The following is a 15,317-nucleotide window of genomic DNA, read 5'->3' as shown; positions in this document are numbered from 1 at the left end:
AAGGTGTTCAAAATTTTTTTTTTGTTACTTATTTACTAGCTTCACTTCATTTCACACACACTTTCTTACACCACTTCTTTCTCTCATCTTTTTTTCTCTCTAAATTGTAAGTAATACATTTTCTTTTCTTTCTTCTTTTTCCTCTAAAAATCACCAAGTATCATCATCAATTTACTTGTTATTTGTTTGTTGTTAAAGATCAAACTTTCTACTTTGTATCTTCATGTAATCTTGCTTCTTCCTTCCTTTGTTTGATGAGAAGTCAAGAACAAGGATCTAAGCTTGTTAGCTTATGGTTCTACACTTGAAATATTATAAAGATCTAAAGTTCATATGCTTTAAGATCTTAATTATGTTCATGTTTTGTAAACTTAAGGTTTATTTTCTTAAAGATTCAAGTTTTGGCTTGAATCTTCTTAAGTTTGAAACAAACATGAACTTGTTACTTGTAACTTTAGTTTATTTTTTTCTTTTGTAAGTATTTCAATTAGTGATTTATTTAATTTTGGTCAAGTATTACTAGTTAAACTTGATCTCATTTTTTCTTGAAACTAATGTTTAAACTTTATAAGTTCAAGAACATGGAAGTTTAACTTTCTAGTTATAACTTCATACACTTAGGTTGGATCTAAGTTTCTATAGCTTATGTTCTTCCAATTTTGTTGTAAACAAAAGCTTATAAGCTTATATATACATTCTACAAGATTAAAATCTAAGTTTTATAACTTATGGTTTTATTGAAGTAAAGATCCAAGTTCCATAACTTAGGGTTTAACTTAAGAACACTAGATCTAGACTTTTTAGTCTAGGATCTTTAAGATCTAACTAAGATCTTGGTTCTACAACTTAAGATCTTGTTTATTTAGTTTACTTTCAAGTTTATAACTTAATATTACTACCAGAACTCATGTATGTGTCGGATCTAAGATCTTGATGTAACTTTGGTTCATCAACCTACTTACAACCCTTAAATGAGTTGTGCTACTTATGTTAGACATACACTAGTGTTATGATGGTCAAAACTTGTCTAAGATGATACAAACACATCAACGAGTTATACACTTGAGGCTACAAGCATCAAGAATGAGAACCGTGATAAGCATCAAGCACCAAGAACCCACTGGAACACTTTGCTTACTGTTTTTGGGATCTGATCAGTAACCTGGGCTACTGGAAAAGTTAATTTCCAGAACATTCGGTTCGAGTAGATGACTTTTCGTTTAAGACTTGTCTTAATCCGATTTACGGTTTAGGATTTATAGCCTTCCGAAAGTCACTACACCTTTGTAACGTTGTGCTGAAATTTCTGACCTACTCGCACTTAAACCGTCGCCACGGTCAAACGAAGATAAGTTTGGTTTTGAAAATTGGTCAGTGGTTGGAGGACTCACATACGGAGCCATAACCACTAACTACGCGTCTTTTCGATTTGTATAGAGGTCGTAGCAGCTGAACGAAGTCAGCCTTTGTTTCGATCTCTATTCTTGATTGAAAACTTACTTTACTTTTTACTTATGTTGATGATGATGATGATACTTAAGACCTAATTTACATACTTTTAAACCTTTGGGAACGATTTACTGATTTAGTAACTTTTGACTTAGGTTGAGGACCTTTCGGACCAACTACTTGCTTACTTACCTCGTACCGACTTTACTACTTTTCACTGTGAGTTATAGCATCCCTTTTTACTTTAACTATTTTGGGAACTGAGAATACATGCGCGTTTTACATTTTACATTCTAGGCACGAGTACTTAAACTTTATATATGTGTGGGTTATACAACGGCATAAACTTTCCCCTTAGCTCGGTAACGTTTAGTCATTGGTCTTTGAACCGGTGAACGCGAATCTTAGATATGGATCCATAGGGTTTGACATCCCCACTCGGGCTAGTAGCGCTAGCATTTAACGGGTGTTTAATACTTCGTAAACTCACGCACTCGCCAAGTGTACTTTTAGGGGGTGTTATTACGTTAAGTTAGTTACCAAGTGCCCACGGTTGATCATATACTTTTCATACTGTTTTGAAACACTGAAATCTCGTGGCCTACCTTACATTACTGTTATACTTAAACTATAGATCACCAACATTCGTGTTGATGTTTTTAAGCATGTTTTCTCAGGTGCTTAGAGGTTTGATGCTTCCGCTGTTGTAGTATTGCTGTGTAGACACCCGTTGCTTCTGTTAGAGATGTTTTCGCATGAAACATTTATTTTGCATTCAAACTATGTTACTTTTGAAACAATGAATTTGTAATGACCATTGGGTCACGTACTATTATTATTGCCTTCTATTCGTAGAAGCACACTATCGTATGTTAAACATTTGATGTTGGTTAAGATGTCACCTCTTATTATGAATGCAAACTTATTTTAAAATAGCATATAGTGTTTGACCTTGTAATGATCCTGTTGTTGATGATCCGTACACGTTAATTTTGTACGGGGCATCACAGAGAAATTGAAAACCCGCCACATAGTTCTTTGAGGCATGATAGTGAGTGTAAAGAATATGTAAATGACCTGGTGATTGATCGTTCTATGAGGAAATTACATAGATGGGTCCATGATGCTAGAAGTAGAGGAGATGAAAGTTTAAAAAACTGTCTTGTGTGTAACATGTCTCCTAAAGAAAAAGATAAATTGTTTAAGTTAATGCATGTGGCTAAGGAAAATGATGTGTGGTTGGATTCTAAGTTGAGGAAAGTTAGAGATAGTGAAGGTTCTCAGAAAGTGAAAGAAGAAGGAACCTTCTACGGTCTTGAAATTAGCTGAATTGTAGAAAGAGTCGTTTGCATGACTCGGAAATAAAAATTGCACAAACTTTTGTAGAATTTGTAAGTCTTCTTTATTTTATTTTTAGTTTATTTCTATTTTATTTTTATTTTTAGATAAATGAACTTTGTGGGTATGTTCACTGAAAGCCCTCAAGAGACAAAACTCGTCCACCTGAGAGAATCAGGTGGTTTAAAGGCTTGTTGCACATGCTAAGTGCGATCGTGAGTCCTATGGAAGTGGCTAGTTAGGATTTTACGCTTTCTTTTGTTTTCTTTTATAAGTTGTAATGGAAGGATGAATGTAATCAAATGGAACTCGTGATGTTGAATCAAAGTGGTGTGCAATGGTTACTATTGAATGGTGAACGGGCGAGTATCTCGGTAATATGTTAAAATTTTCCTTTTTCTTTTTCACATAAGTATTGTAATATTCTTAAACATGCGTACGAGGGCGTAACATGAGGTAAATGTGGGGAGAGGGGAAATTAAAATTTTTTGGGATACATAACTTGGGTTTGAAGCTTAAAATGAGTAAAATATTATGATTATTATAATTGAAACAAAATTTTAATTCTAATTTCATAATAAACCAAGTATGACATTGTTGAAAGAATAAGTGAAGTGCCATGTGTGTTTATGGGTATTAAGAAAAAGTTGATTGTTATAAATTGAACAAAAATTTTCAAGTTTAAAGTTAAGAAGTAAAGTCTTCTTAGTTGTGTTCCACCAAGGTGTTTTATACCTGTCAAATGTTTCAAGTCCATCCAAACGAGGAAGTAAAGTCTTCCGACTCATGTTTCAAAAGCACTTTTAGTGCAGCTTTTTTACCCATGAATTGACGAATTAAAAAGTAAAACATGTCATTTCCTATTCATTCACACATTGTTTCGATACCGGGAGAAAATGCTAGTGCTTGAACTTGTTCCGTGTCACTGTTCAAAACCAGGATTAGCTGTGGATGACACTAGCCTAACCCGCAGTTTAAACAGCCAGTTTAAGGGCTGGATAAATATTCCTAAACGCGAGCCTTGTTGGGGCGTATAATACCACTAAACTATAGCTCTATGGGGCTAAATCCATGAAATTATTTCTCATTATAAGTCACGTGGGACTTAAATTCCATGACCCTTCTTCGATTGTCCTCCCTGCTCCGAGAGTCATCGAAGGAGTTGTTGGGACATGAGATGAGTGCCGCCATCCTAAAATATTGGGAGAACCAACGGGGTGTCTTTAGAAACTCTGGCACACTAACCTTTAAAACGAAGATGGAATTAAAGATAACGCTTCTAGTTTAACAACTAGAGCGTAGTATGTAACTTGTACCATGGTTCTATTTTCATGATTTCTAGTTCCTATGCGGATGGTTCCCACTTGACTCATGGTTTATTTGAAGATCACAAAGTTCGATGTTCTTTTACACTTTCGTTATGAAGTATTTGTTCGAGACGAGATGCTATTAGAATCTTGATTCAATTTGGGAAGTTAGAGTTGGTTAATTTCAAGTGGGAGCCATGTCGGTGGATTTTAAGTTTCATATTGAGTTCAAGGCTTTGCGGTTCTACATATATTTTTGAAGACTTATCATTTGGTAGAGATTATTGAGTTGAAGATTATTTGAGGACAAACAAAGGCAAGTGTGGGGGAGTTGATCGGGTCGTAAATACCGATCAATATTGTTGTTAAGGGTTGAACTTTGCTTGTATATTTGAGGTTTAAAATGCTATTTGATGAGGTTTTTGTAACCAGTGATGATTCGAGACGAGTACGCGAAAAAATGGAGTTTAAACTTGAAAAAAGAAGAAGAAAAGGGGTGCAGCCAAAATTACGGCTGTGAGGTGCAAATTGCGGCTGGTTTTTGCGGCCCGACTGAAATTTGCGGCCATTTTTGCGGTTGGTTGGGTTCGAATTTGGGACAAGTCCAATAATGGCGCATTTTTGCAGCTATTTTTGCGGTCTGGCTGCAATTTGAGGCCGGGAGGTGCAATTTGCGGCTGAAAGTATTTTTGGATAAAACTTGAGGCCGAATTTGAGGGATTTTCTACTTGGGAAACAATTTACTTCATCCCTATAAATAGGAAAACCTAAGCTACGAATTTATGATCTTTCCCATCAGTTCTTGGAGCCAAAGACACCACAAACATCATCATAATCATTCCAAGTTCAAGGATTTAAGCCAAGCTATTCAAGATAATTTATCAAATCAACATGTTCATCATCACCAACATGAGTGGCTAGTCTTTTTTACTTTATTCCTTGCATGAACAATTATTGTATACTTAGTTCTTCATGTATTTATGTGGTTCTTGATTTTGTAATCCTTATGTCTTTTGGTTTATGACTTCATTGAATCTTTTGAATTATCAATTAATGCAAGTTTAATTTTATTGATTGTTACAAGACAAGTGATTGTTATTTGACATATTGTGCTTAATCCAACCTAGCTATAATTTAGTATAGGGATAAAGACAATGTGTGTAGGTAACCTTGTTTGTACCCAAGATTATCATATATCGTAAAACTGAAGAAATCTTGTCTATGATGTTTAGTTGATAATTTGAAAGCATAAAGACTTGTTGGACTAGTGCATGCATAATTGGGATTGTAAAGGAATAAATACTTTAATCCAACTGCTTACAACCTTTTCATTTAGCTTATTGTTTATGCTCTTAGTCTTTAATCATTCAAAGTTTGCGTTTTGCTTAGTAATCGTTAAACTAGTCGTTACTTTAGTTAATCTTAGTAAATCACTACAAACCAATTCCTGAAAATTGCTTGATTTTAACCAATATTTTCCGTGCAATGAATCCTGCTTGCTCTATCTAAAGTAGAGTAATTAGGTTCATTTTTGACCGGCCCTTCGACATCGATCACGCGTCACGTCGCACCGCGCGCTCATGGGTGCACTCACTGCTCCGTCTACCATCCGAGCGATGATACAACTGATAGGATCGATAGCCAAAACAACATGTCCTACACATAAGACCAAGAGTCCATATTGCTCTAAAACCAATTGGTCAGGAATCAAGGTTCTCATAGACTTATATGTATACATTTGATTTGTTTCATGACCAATGTGGAACTTTAGTTTGCACTTTTACATCTATAATTCTATTTTATTTTGTCTCAAATCAAGTATTTATTCCGTTGATTCAACCAATCAATGGAACCGTTCATGAAGAGATTTTAGTGTGTATTATTCTTGGAAATTGAAGATAATTATTTTCTAAAAACCCCGAGCATTATCAAAATGAACATTTATAATAACATGATGAGAATAAAATGAACATTATTTATAGAATAAATTTCATAGCTGGTCTCAAAACTTTGTACCAGAAATCAGCAAAGAGAATAAAGTTTAAAACGATCACGTTTGGTCTCAACTTTTAAACATAATACATAATTGGTCCCAACTTTTAAGAATCATTAAATTTTTTCGCTAAGTACTATCATATGCCTGGAACGTGAGGGTGTTTTAGTATAATACCCCGTCAAAATCCATTAACGAAATGTTAACTCTGGTCCCAGTGCTTGGCTTGACTTCTACGTAACATCAATGTTCTACAGTGGAAGCAATTAATACCTGAGAAATTTTTTTAACACGTAAAACGGGTTAACAATAATGTTGAGTGAATCTACAGGTTTAAGTAAACAATATAGTATGTTTAAGAAACGATTTTCCTAGAACATTTATTAGCAAAAGACCCAAGGTTTAATATTAAAAGTTTGCAGACAACATTTGTCAAGTTTTAGTTTGTTTGTGAACATCAATGTCAAGTTCAACTGTGTATGACATTCAAAAATATTTTGTTTCTCCTGCTTGTAAAACACAAGTTTAAGTAACCAATTGTAACGTATGAGACCACAAAGGTTTCATATTTAAAGTTTGTAAACAGCATTGTGTCCTGTTTCAAATGTTTATAGACAATATTGTGTCAAGTTTCAAAAGTTCGTAAACAATATCATGTCAAGTTTCAAATGTTCGTAGACAATACCATGTCAAGTTTTATTTCTCTTGTTTCTAAACCACAGTTTTAAGTAACATAAAATAGTATCTGAAAAACATTATTCAGAAAAATAGTTCATTTGCATTTGACCACGAGATGTCAAAAAGCACAACCCAAGCGTTGCAAAATGTACATACAACCAGGAGTACTTGAATACTAGCATAAAGACATGCGTATAGTATACACTACACTTATCCTTTACCCCATAAATCGTATATACTTGTTCGAGTGTACATAAAGTTCAAAGTAAATGCACCACAATTATAGTAAGGTGACGTTTGTCTAACCTAACAGATATGTCCATCTAAATTGTGCTTACCCGAAGGTAATAAAAGTATTCAAGCTAGGGGCTTTGTGAACAATAACTCAACATGTATAATAGTACTCGTGTCGAAAGTAAAAGTATTTGTAAAAATGTAAATGTAACCAGCGTGTATTCTCATCCCAAAAAATATGTAAAATGTGGGACTGTAGACTCACCTTTGAAAACTCGGTATGAAAAGTAAGCAAAAACAGCTTGTACGGTTTACGACCGAGTAATGCAACCTAGATATACGTATTTAGGTTGGTCAATAATTGTATCTTATATACAATAGCTATTTCATAGAGTAAGTTATCCTATTGCTCAGGCTGATGCGTTTCAATGTGAAAGTCAACACATAGTCAACTATTTCATGCAAGTCGACTAAAGTCAACCAAAATAAAAAAAAGTCAAACTTGGCCAAAGTGGTCAACCAAAGTCAACACATCAGTAGGTTCATGTCAAAGTTGGTAAAAATAGTCAAACTTGGTTCATACCATTCATTTCAGTTTCAGTTTCAAGTTTTATCGATTTCTGGATTCGTTTTCATGCCGCATGTTAAGTAGTGTACAACTAAGGCACGTATGAGCATATGACAAACAAGCTTCACTTAAGGCATGTAAATTAATAGTGGTCGACCTATAACCATTCACAAGTTCAAAATTATATCCTTAGCATGTAACACATAATCGGATTCACAATACATGTTGCACATAATCGGTTTCAATCTGCGCATCAATCTCAAAATGGTTATAACCGGAGCTAGGAGCATGCAAATCAAGCAAGGTGTAAGACCCGAATTATTTAATGTACATAATATGTATATAAGTGGTGTACATAAGTGTTATTTTATGTGTACATAAGCGAGCGTGGGATTGTAGTATGTTAAAAAGCTGTCAGATCAATTTTGTGCCTTACGGCGCGCCACGCCGGTAGTTGCGCGTCACACAAAGTGTCTAGAACAGCCCCCTTGTTTTTAAATTAAAACAAAATAAGGGCAAATGGGTAATTTTTCTAAGAGACGATTTCTAGGTCATTTATGACCAGATTTGATGGATAAGGTTCATTCAACACCTTCACCAACCTCATCCTTATCCTATTCAATTCTAGAGAGAGAATTTAGAGAGAGGAAGTGATTTTGTGAGCTTTTCAAGTGGGTTTTGCTAGATCGGGTCAAATCCTTCGTGTTTTTACCTTCTTGCACCTCTGTAAGTGTTATGGTAAGTCTCTAACTCAGATTTTGTGAATTAATTGTGTTAGTGTTCATATTTGGGTCTTGCAAGTAACTAAACCCTAGGTTTTATGAAATTTGAGGTTTATGGTTTGGGTGAAGGTGCTAGAAGCTTAATATTAGTAATTTTGAGTTAGTTGGTGAAATTGTTAGTGTTATGAGTTAACATTAATTAAAGTTTAGTAATAAAAGTGACTAACTAGTGATTTGGGGTGAAACTTGCAAGTTTGGTGTTTGACCCATTATTAGGTCAAAATGGGTTTTTGGGTCAAAAGTGCAATAGCACGAATTTAATGACCTAGTGATGTGTAGTTGGGTGATGTAATGCCATGGTCACTAACTTTAGTGATTAGTGGCGATTTAGACCTACGAATGGCGTTGTGAGTGCAAATGGTGAACATTTGCACTAGGTGTCTATTTAGGTGGGTCGGAAGTTCCATTTAGATAAGTGTTGATTTATGTTAATGTAATAGGTGATTTCATTGACGGTTGAAGAGCTTGTTGGCTTACCTTTGTTTTGGATACAAGGTGAGTGGAATAATTATACGTGTACGTATATAGTGTATTTATTTGCGTGTTATGATATGAACCAAAGAGCCGGTAGTGCCATAGCATGTGCGAGTATGCTATGATGTTAACTAAAGAGCCGGTAACATCATAGTACATATGTTGTAGTGTGAACCAAAGAGCCGGTAGCACTATACCACGAGTTGTTAGGGTGTGAACCAAAGAGCCGGTAGCGCCTTAACATGAGTTTGACTCAAGTTGTGATGTGAACCAAAGAGCCGGTAACATCATGACAAGTGCGTATGGTGTGAACTAAAGAGCCGGTAGCACCATGACGCGGATATGTTTAACCATATGGTTGTGCATGTCTTGTAGTGTAGCATATTATATTGTTTTGATTATATGTTATTGGATATGCTAGATGGGGTAGTGGAGGTTGTTAGCTTTGTACTTGAGATGGTATCCTAATTATTTTGCTAGCATGTATGCGGTATGTGAGTAAGTGAATATAAATAAGTATATTATATATGTAGATGTGTAATTATTGCATTCACTAAGCGTTATGCTTACCCTCTCGTTGTTTACTCTTTTAGGTTCTGGCGTGGATAAAGGCAAGGGTATTCATTTGGATTAATGGCCTCCCGCTTTTGTTATGATAGGGGACACTTTTCGAGATTAGCCTTTGAAGTTTGACCAAGACTTGGGTAGTTTAACCCCCAAACGCCATGCTCTAGTGTCGTTTGAAATTTAAACTAATGTGGTCGAAACTTGTATTTTTGTAACTAAAATGGTAAAATGGGTCAAGGTGGCACCGGGTGACGTAAAACTCATTTTATTGTGAAATCTTGTTTAATATATTTGTCATGAAGTGTTGTGATGTTTAGTTCTATTTAAAAGTGCCGAGAAGCGGGATTTCCGCTTGCTCATTTTTAGTATGTACGTCAGAATCTGGTCAGGAAATTCTGTGCGCCGCGCAAGGCTTGGGAGCGCCGCGCCGTATCTCTAATTTTTTATGCCGAGCCCACTGTCTGGTAACAGGTCCATTATATTACTATTGCACACCGATAGGTTTGGGGGCGCGCCGCGCCATAAGGCGTGGCAGAGACTGTCTCTTAAAAAAAACGTTTTGTAGTTATTAACGGATTAGGTCATTACACAAGGTCAGTGGATAAATTTCAAGGACAGGTTAAACTAACGTATATCAAAAGGTTGGGTAATTGGTTTAGCCAATTGGTACAGTTTATTCCGGCATGTCAAGCATTCTGTTCCAGTCCAATTTAGTAGTTATCATAACTTTGGCCTCATTTGGCATAATGTATCAGGTTTCAAGGGTTACCATAAACTAGACTTTGGTTCCATAACATATATAGTGCAAATATCCAGAAGTTCAAGTCCTCAAATCATGCACAACTCAACTTATAGAGCTAAAGGTGCATACTTCGCAGATTCAGACATAATTCAGGTTATCATTTTAACATACACATTACGCAAGCTATACAAGTCCAATCATTATAAGTCCTAGATGAAAAGTCATCTACAATATATGAATTTTATATATATGTAAGGACTTGATTCAATAACACATTTCAAATTGCTTTTAGAATCTGTTTTAAGCTATCGAGCAAACTAGTTTTATCAAGATCAATCATTTAGGCGTAAAATAAGTTTTACAACCCCAAATAACATGATATCCTAGTCCAAATTGAATTGTTTTTTAATTATATACACAATGGAAATTAGTTCATAGCTCAATTCATTACTCATTTGTCTAGAATTCAAATTATATCACATATTTGTAACAAAAGTTCAATTAAACATAACTTGCACATCCGGCAACGAAAATACGCAATTCCCAAGCCTAAAGTTATTAGTTTATCGAGAGGATTCTGAATATATGTAATTATATTTAACATTCATCAAATTCAAGGTTCTGTAATCATGCAATTCAAATTCGGGTTTAACCCTAATCACATCAAACGAACAATTTAACGCAAGAAATTTACATGTACGCGTATAGACTTGAGCAATTGACATCAAACACTAAGAAATTTCATAAAAATCAGATTTATAAAAATTAGGGTTCATAGTTTTATACCTTTGATAAAGAAATTACTTATATTAACGTGTAGCTATCGATGTTAATTGCAATCTTTGGGTTGAAGGTTAACGCTAAAAATAAAAAATTGATGGTGATGGTTTGGTGTTGGTGGTCGACGAAAGAGGCAGAGGGAGGGAGAAAGAAATTGCCAGTTAGGTTTAGGGATAAATGAGTAGTGATTAGGTACACTAGTTATTTTATTTAGAGCCTAAACAACACTAGTTAACTTTTTTTTAAAGGCAAGAAAGGTATTATTAAAAATCAAAACAATCCGAACATACAGAAGGGCTTGAAAACTAGCTGATAGCTCAAAGAAAAAAAACCATGAAATACATACAGTATAAAACAAAGGTTTGCAAGATAAGCAAACCCATTTAGAGCCCCATGAAACTAACTATTGAGATATATACTAGGATTACTTAACCACAATAGCCAATCGAATTTTTTCTTCTGAGATCTTTGGGCAATCCATTCGAATGATTTAATTTGTATTTCATTTAGAGCAACCGAGGCATTCCAATGATTACCGCAAAACGCCATATTATTTCAGTTTTCCAAATCATATACGCACCAACCCACTCGACGGATTGCCAAATCTTTGTTCCAAAGCTAGACGACCTTTGTGCACACTTTCCACGGAGAATTTCATTCAAACTAAGATTCGAAAAATTCCCAAATCCCCACCAAGCAAAAACACGATTCCAAACTTCCATAACGTGCCTACAAAAAATTAAAGAATGATCTAAAGTTTCCACACAATCATCACAAAGTGGGCATCGAGTGGTGTAAAGATCAATTCCTCTTTTGTCAAGCTCAACTCTAACCGGTAGCCTTTTCTTGAAAACCCGCCACATGAAGATTTCTAATTTTTTTGGAACAAGTTTGTTGCGTGCTATTTCCTCGACCGAAATTCAGGATTAATGATATTCTCATCAACCAGTTGCACAAGTTTTTTGACTGTGAAACGTGAATCAGAAGCTAGTGACCAATTCCATCGATCATCACCTGAGTTGTTGAAAGAAAAACCCGAGAGTAGAGTTGTTAAATCCAGCATCTCAGAATTCGTTCTACCAGACGAAACCCGTGACCAGTTCCAAGATGTAACAATATTCAATCCTTCAAGTCTAATCCTATCCATAATCTGTTCATCGTTGTTAATCTCCAATCTGAACAGCCGCGGGAACAAGTTTGATAGTTTATCGTTTCCAATCCATCTTGAGCTCCAGAAAGATGCCGAAGATTCCTCACCGATAGAGCGGACAAAAGATGATGTGAAAGGAATGCCCAGCTGTTCCAAATAAGTTCCTGCGCGAACAATATTAAACCAAGTGCTTTTCGATGAGGGATGAAATAAATCACCCCCTAACACCAAGCCACCACACGAACCATAGATACTACGGATAATTTTGACCCAAAAAGAATTGGTTTCGGTTTTAAACCTCCACCACCACTTCCCCGAAAGTGCAAGATTTTTACTTTAAAAAGACCCAATGTTTAAACCCCCATTCCCATAATTTGTGATAACATTTTCCCATTTGACCCAAGAAATTTTGGTACCCGACCCCGTCCAGCCCCAAAAGAAGGAACGTCTCACACTCTCAAGTATTTTTAGCACACATGGCTGGGCACGAACGAGCGAGAAACAGTACAACGGTAGACTCGTAAGGATCAATTTAATAAGTACCAATCTTCCTCCAAATGACATTGTTTTCATTTTCCAATTCGCAAGACGATTTTTGATCTTTTCAATTACCGGTTTCAATCCTTTAGCTTTCACATTTTCGACCCGATTGGGAAACCGAGATAAGTGAAAGGAAACTTGCCTACTTGGAAACCAATACTTGATGCAATCAAATTACATTCGTCAAAACCAACACCAATACCATATAAACAACTCTTTTAAAAGTTTACCTTCAACCTGAATGCCAACTCGAAACATTTAAGAAGAATTTGGAGACTATCAATGTTCGATCTACTACATTCCCCGATAAAGATTGTATCATCCGCATATTGCAAATGAGAAACAATGATTTTGTCACTCCCAATTTCAACCCCTTTGAAAAGCCCACAATTAATGGCCGCCTTTTTAAGTATGTTCAATCCTTCGGCCGCAATTATAAACAAAAAAGGGGTTAGCGGGTCACCTTGACGAATACCTCTACCCAAGGAGAACTCGTTAGTAGGAGACCTGTTTACTATGATAGAGATGGAAGCCGAGCTGAGACAAGTAAGGATCCACCTTCTCCATTTACTACTGAACCGCATACATTTCATAACATCTATAAGAAACTCCCAATTTAGACAATCAAAAGCCTTCTCGAAATCTACTTTGAAGAGCAACCCCTTATGTTTGTTGTTTTTAAGGAAATCAACACATTCATTAACAACTACAGCACCGTCAAGAATGAAACGATCTTTAAGGAAGGCACTTTGTTCCGGACCACAAGAGATGGGATAACCTTCCTAAGACGGTTGGAGCGAATCTTGGCAATTATCTTATAATAACTACCAATGAGGCTAATAGGCCTGAAATCCTTAGGACTCATCGGGTTACTTTTCTTGGGCACTAAAGTGACAAAAGAAGAGTTACACCCCCTAGAGAAATCAGGTTTTTCCCAAAACCAATTGACAGCCGCAATGAGATCAATTTTTACCAGATTCCAATACCTCTTAAAGAAGCCCATGTTGAAACCGTATGGCCCCGGGGCTTTAGAGCTTCCACAATCTAGGATGGTGTCATGTATCTCATTCTCACTAAAAACTGCTTCTAGATCCGCTGCTTCAAGGCCCGTAAGTGTAGGGTAGGATAAATCTTCCAAACTAGGTCTCGCTATGTCATACTCCTCAAATCGTTGCTTGAAATGGTTGTAAAACTCAAGCTTGATGTCGCTTGGACAGCCATTCCATATACCATTTATTTCAAGCCCACGAATTGAGTTTCAGTTAATGTTTCTACGAATCACAGAATGAAAGAACTTTGTATTTTCATCTCCCTCAAGGATCCACTTAGTGCGGGCTTTTTGCTTTAACATTTCTGCCTTTACTCTTTCCTTGTCAAACAAGTTTTTACGTGTGCTTCTCCAATCATCCAGTTTAGAATCACTAAGTGTAACAGATTCAGCCTTTAGTTCAAGTTGTAGTGCATTATTTTTGAGTTCATCGATCTTCGCATCAATCTGACTATACTTGTTTCTACTCCACTCTTTAAGTACATGTTTGACGTTTCTCAATTTATTTCTGAAGACACAATCTTTCCTGTCGATATAACGGACATTTGAATTCCAAGCTTCACTTATAACCCACTCCACATCCTCGTCATTAAACCACATATCAAAAATCTTGAATGGCTTTGGACCAAAGTTTTTGTCCTCATCTTTCAACATGATCGGACAGTGATCGAAAAGATTTCTTTCCAATACACTTGATGTTAAATCATTCCATAGGTTGGGGAAATTATTAGACACAAAGAATCTATCGATTTTACTAAACTTGATACCTTCATCACACACACGGGTAAATTTTCTACCCCCTAATGGCAAATCGATTAATCTGTTGGTATTAATAAAATTATGGAAACGCTTTGCCCTGTATTCAAGAAACTCACAGTTGAATCTTTCAATTTGGTCTCGTACTTCGATGAAATCGCCACAAATTAACCAAGCATCCTCGCTATTCGTGATAAGCTGTGTGAGTTTATCCCATAGCATAACTTTTTACGAGTCATCATGAGGACCATAGATGTTCAGAACATTAAATTTTTTTCCATTATGTTTCCAGACCCCACAAATACCAAGAATACAATCCTCATTTATAATATCTTCTGTATCAAATAAGGTATTGCCCCAAATAAGAAGCTAACCCCCAGATTTACCAATCTTCTCTTTTTGCACAAAATCACAACTTTCAGACCCCCAAAGTTTATACACCCAATTATAATCAACCGGATTTAATTTAGTTTCCTGTAACGCAAAGAAAGAAGTCTTTTCTGATGCAATCAATTTCCTGACCCACCCAGACTTATCGTCTTTGGTACCGAACCCGAACCCTCTATGTTTAAGGATATAGTCTTCATAATTAACAATAATAAGACGAAAAATACACACGGCTAAGACCTAATTAGAAGAAGGTTTCTTCTTCCATTTAAGTCCAAGCTTATTGCAATAGTCTTGGATGTCTTTAGATTGAAACGAGTGTTGTGGAGATTCGTTTACCTCATTGTTGCTCGATCTATCACTGTTAGGCTATGAAATCGTAGGTTTGCTGGATATAGAATTGTTGGGATGTGTACTCGAAGGTTTACCTTTGACAGCACATGAGGAGCAGGTAGACCGTAAAGGTTGCTTCTCTGTTCTTCTGGCCACACTTTTAATGTTCATCATTCTTGAGGATGATTTCC

At 35.9% G+C, this 15,317-nt stretch overlaps 1 protein-coding gene across 1 annotated transcript; it reads right to left on the bottom strand.

The window, feature by feature from the left end:
* Positions 1 to 11,813: 11,813 nt before the first annotated feature.
* LOC139888452 (uncharacterized) lies at positions 11,814 to 14,628 on the bottom strand. Its single transcript, XM_071871460.1, has 4 exons — positions 13,898 to 14,628; positions 13,431 to 13,810; positions 12,833 to 13,308; positions 11,814 to 12,209 (listed from the first exon to the last, which is right to left on the bottom strand). Exons 1-4 carry the CDS (start codon positions 14,626 to 14,628, stop codon positions 11,814 to 11,816), a joined length of 1,983 nt encoding a protein of 660 aa, XP_071727561.1.
* Positions 14,629 to 15,317: the final 689 nt, after the last annotated feature.

The sequence above is a fragment of the Rutidosis leptorrhynchoides genome, chromosome 2 (genome assembly GCF_046630445.1).
Source record: "Rutidosis leptorrhynchoides isolate AG116_Rl617_1_P2 chromosome 2, CSIRO_AGI_Rlap_v1, whole genome shotgun sequence".
Taxonomy (NCBI): domain Eukaryota; kingdom Viridiplantae; phylum Streptophyta; class Magnoliopsida; order Asterales; family Asteraceae; genus Rutidosis; species Rutidosis leptorrhynchoides.
Note: the sequence above shows the minus strand (reverse complement) of the source record. Positions and strands in the feature narration are given on the sequence as shown.

Coding starts and splice junctions, on each gene's coding strand:
- LOC139888452 (XM_071871460.1), bottom strand. CDS start 14,628: ATGCTATGGGATAAACTCACACAGCTTATCACGAATAGCGAGGATGCT. Junction 13,811..13,897: donor GAGGGAGATGAAAATACAAA/GTTCTTTCATTC, acceptor TGGCTGTCCAAG/CGACATCAAGCTTGAGTTTT. Junction 12,210..12,832: donor AGTTGGCATTCAGGTTGAAG/GTAAACTTTTAA, acceptor TATTTGGAACAG/CTGGGCATTCCTTTCACATC.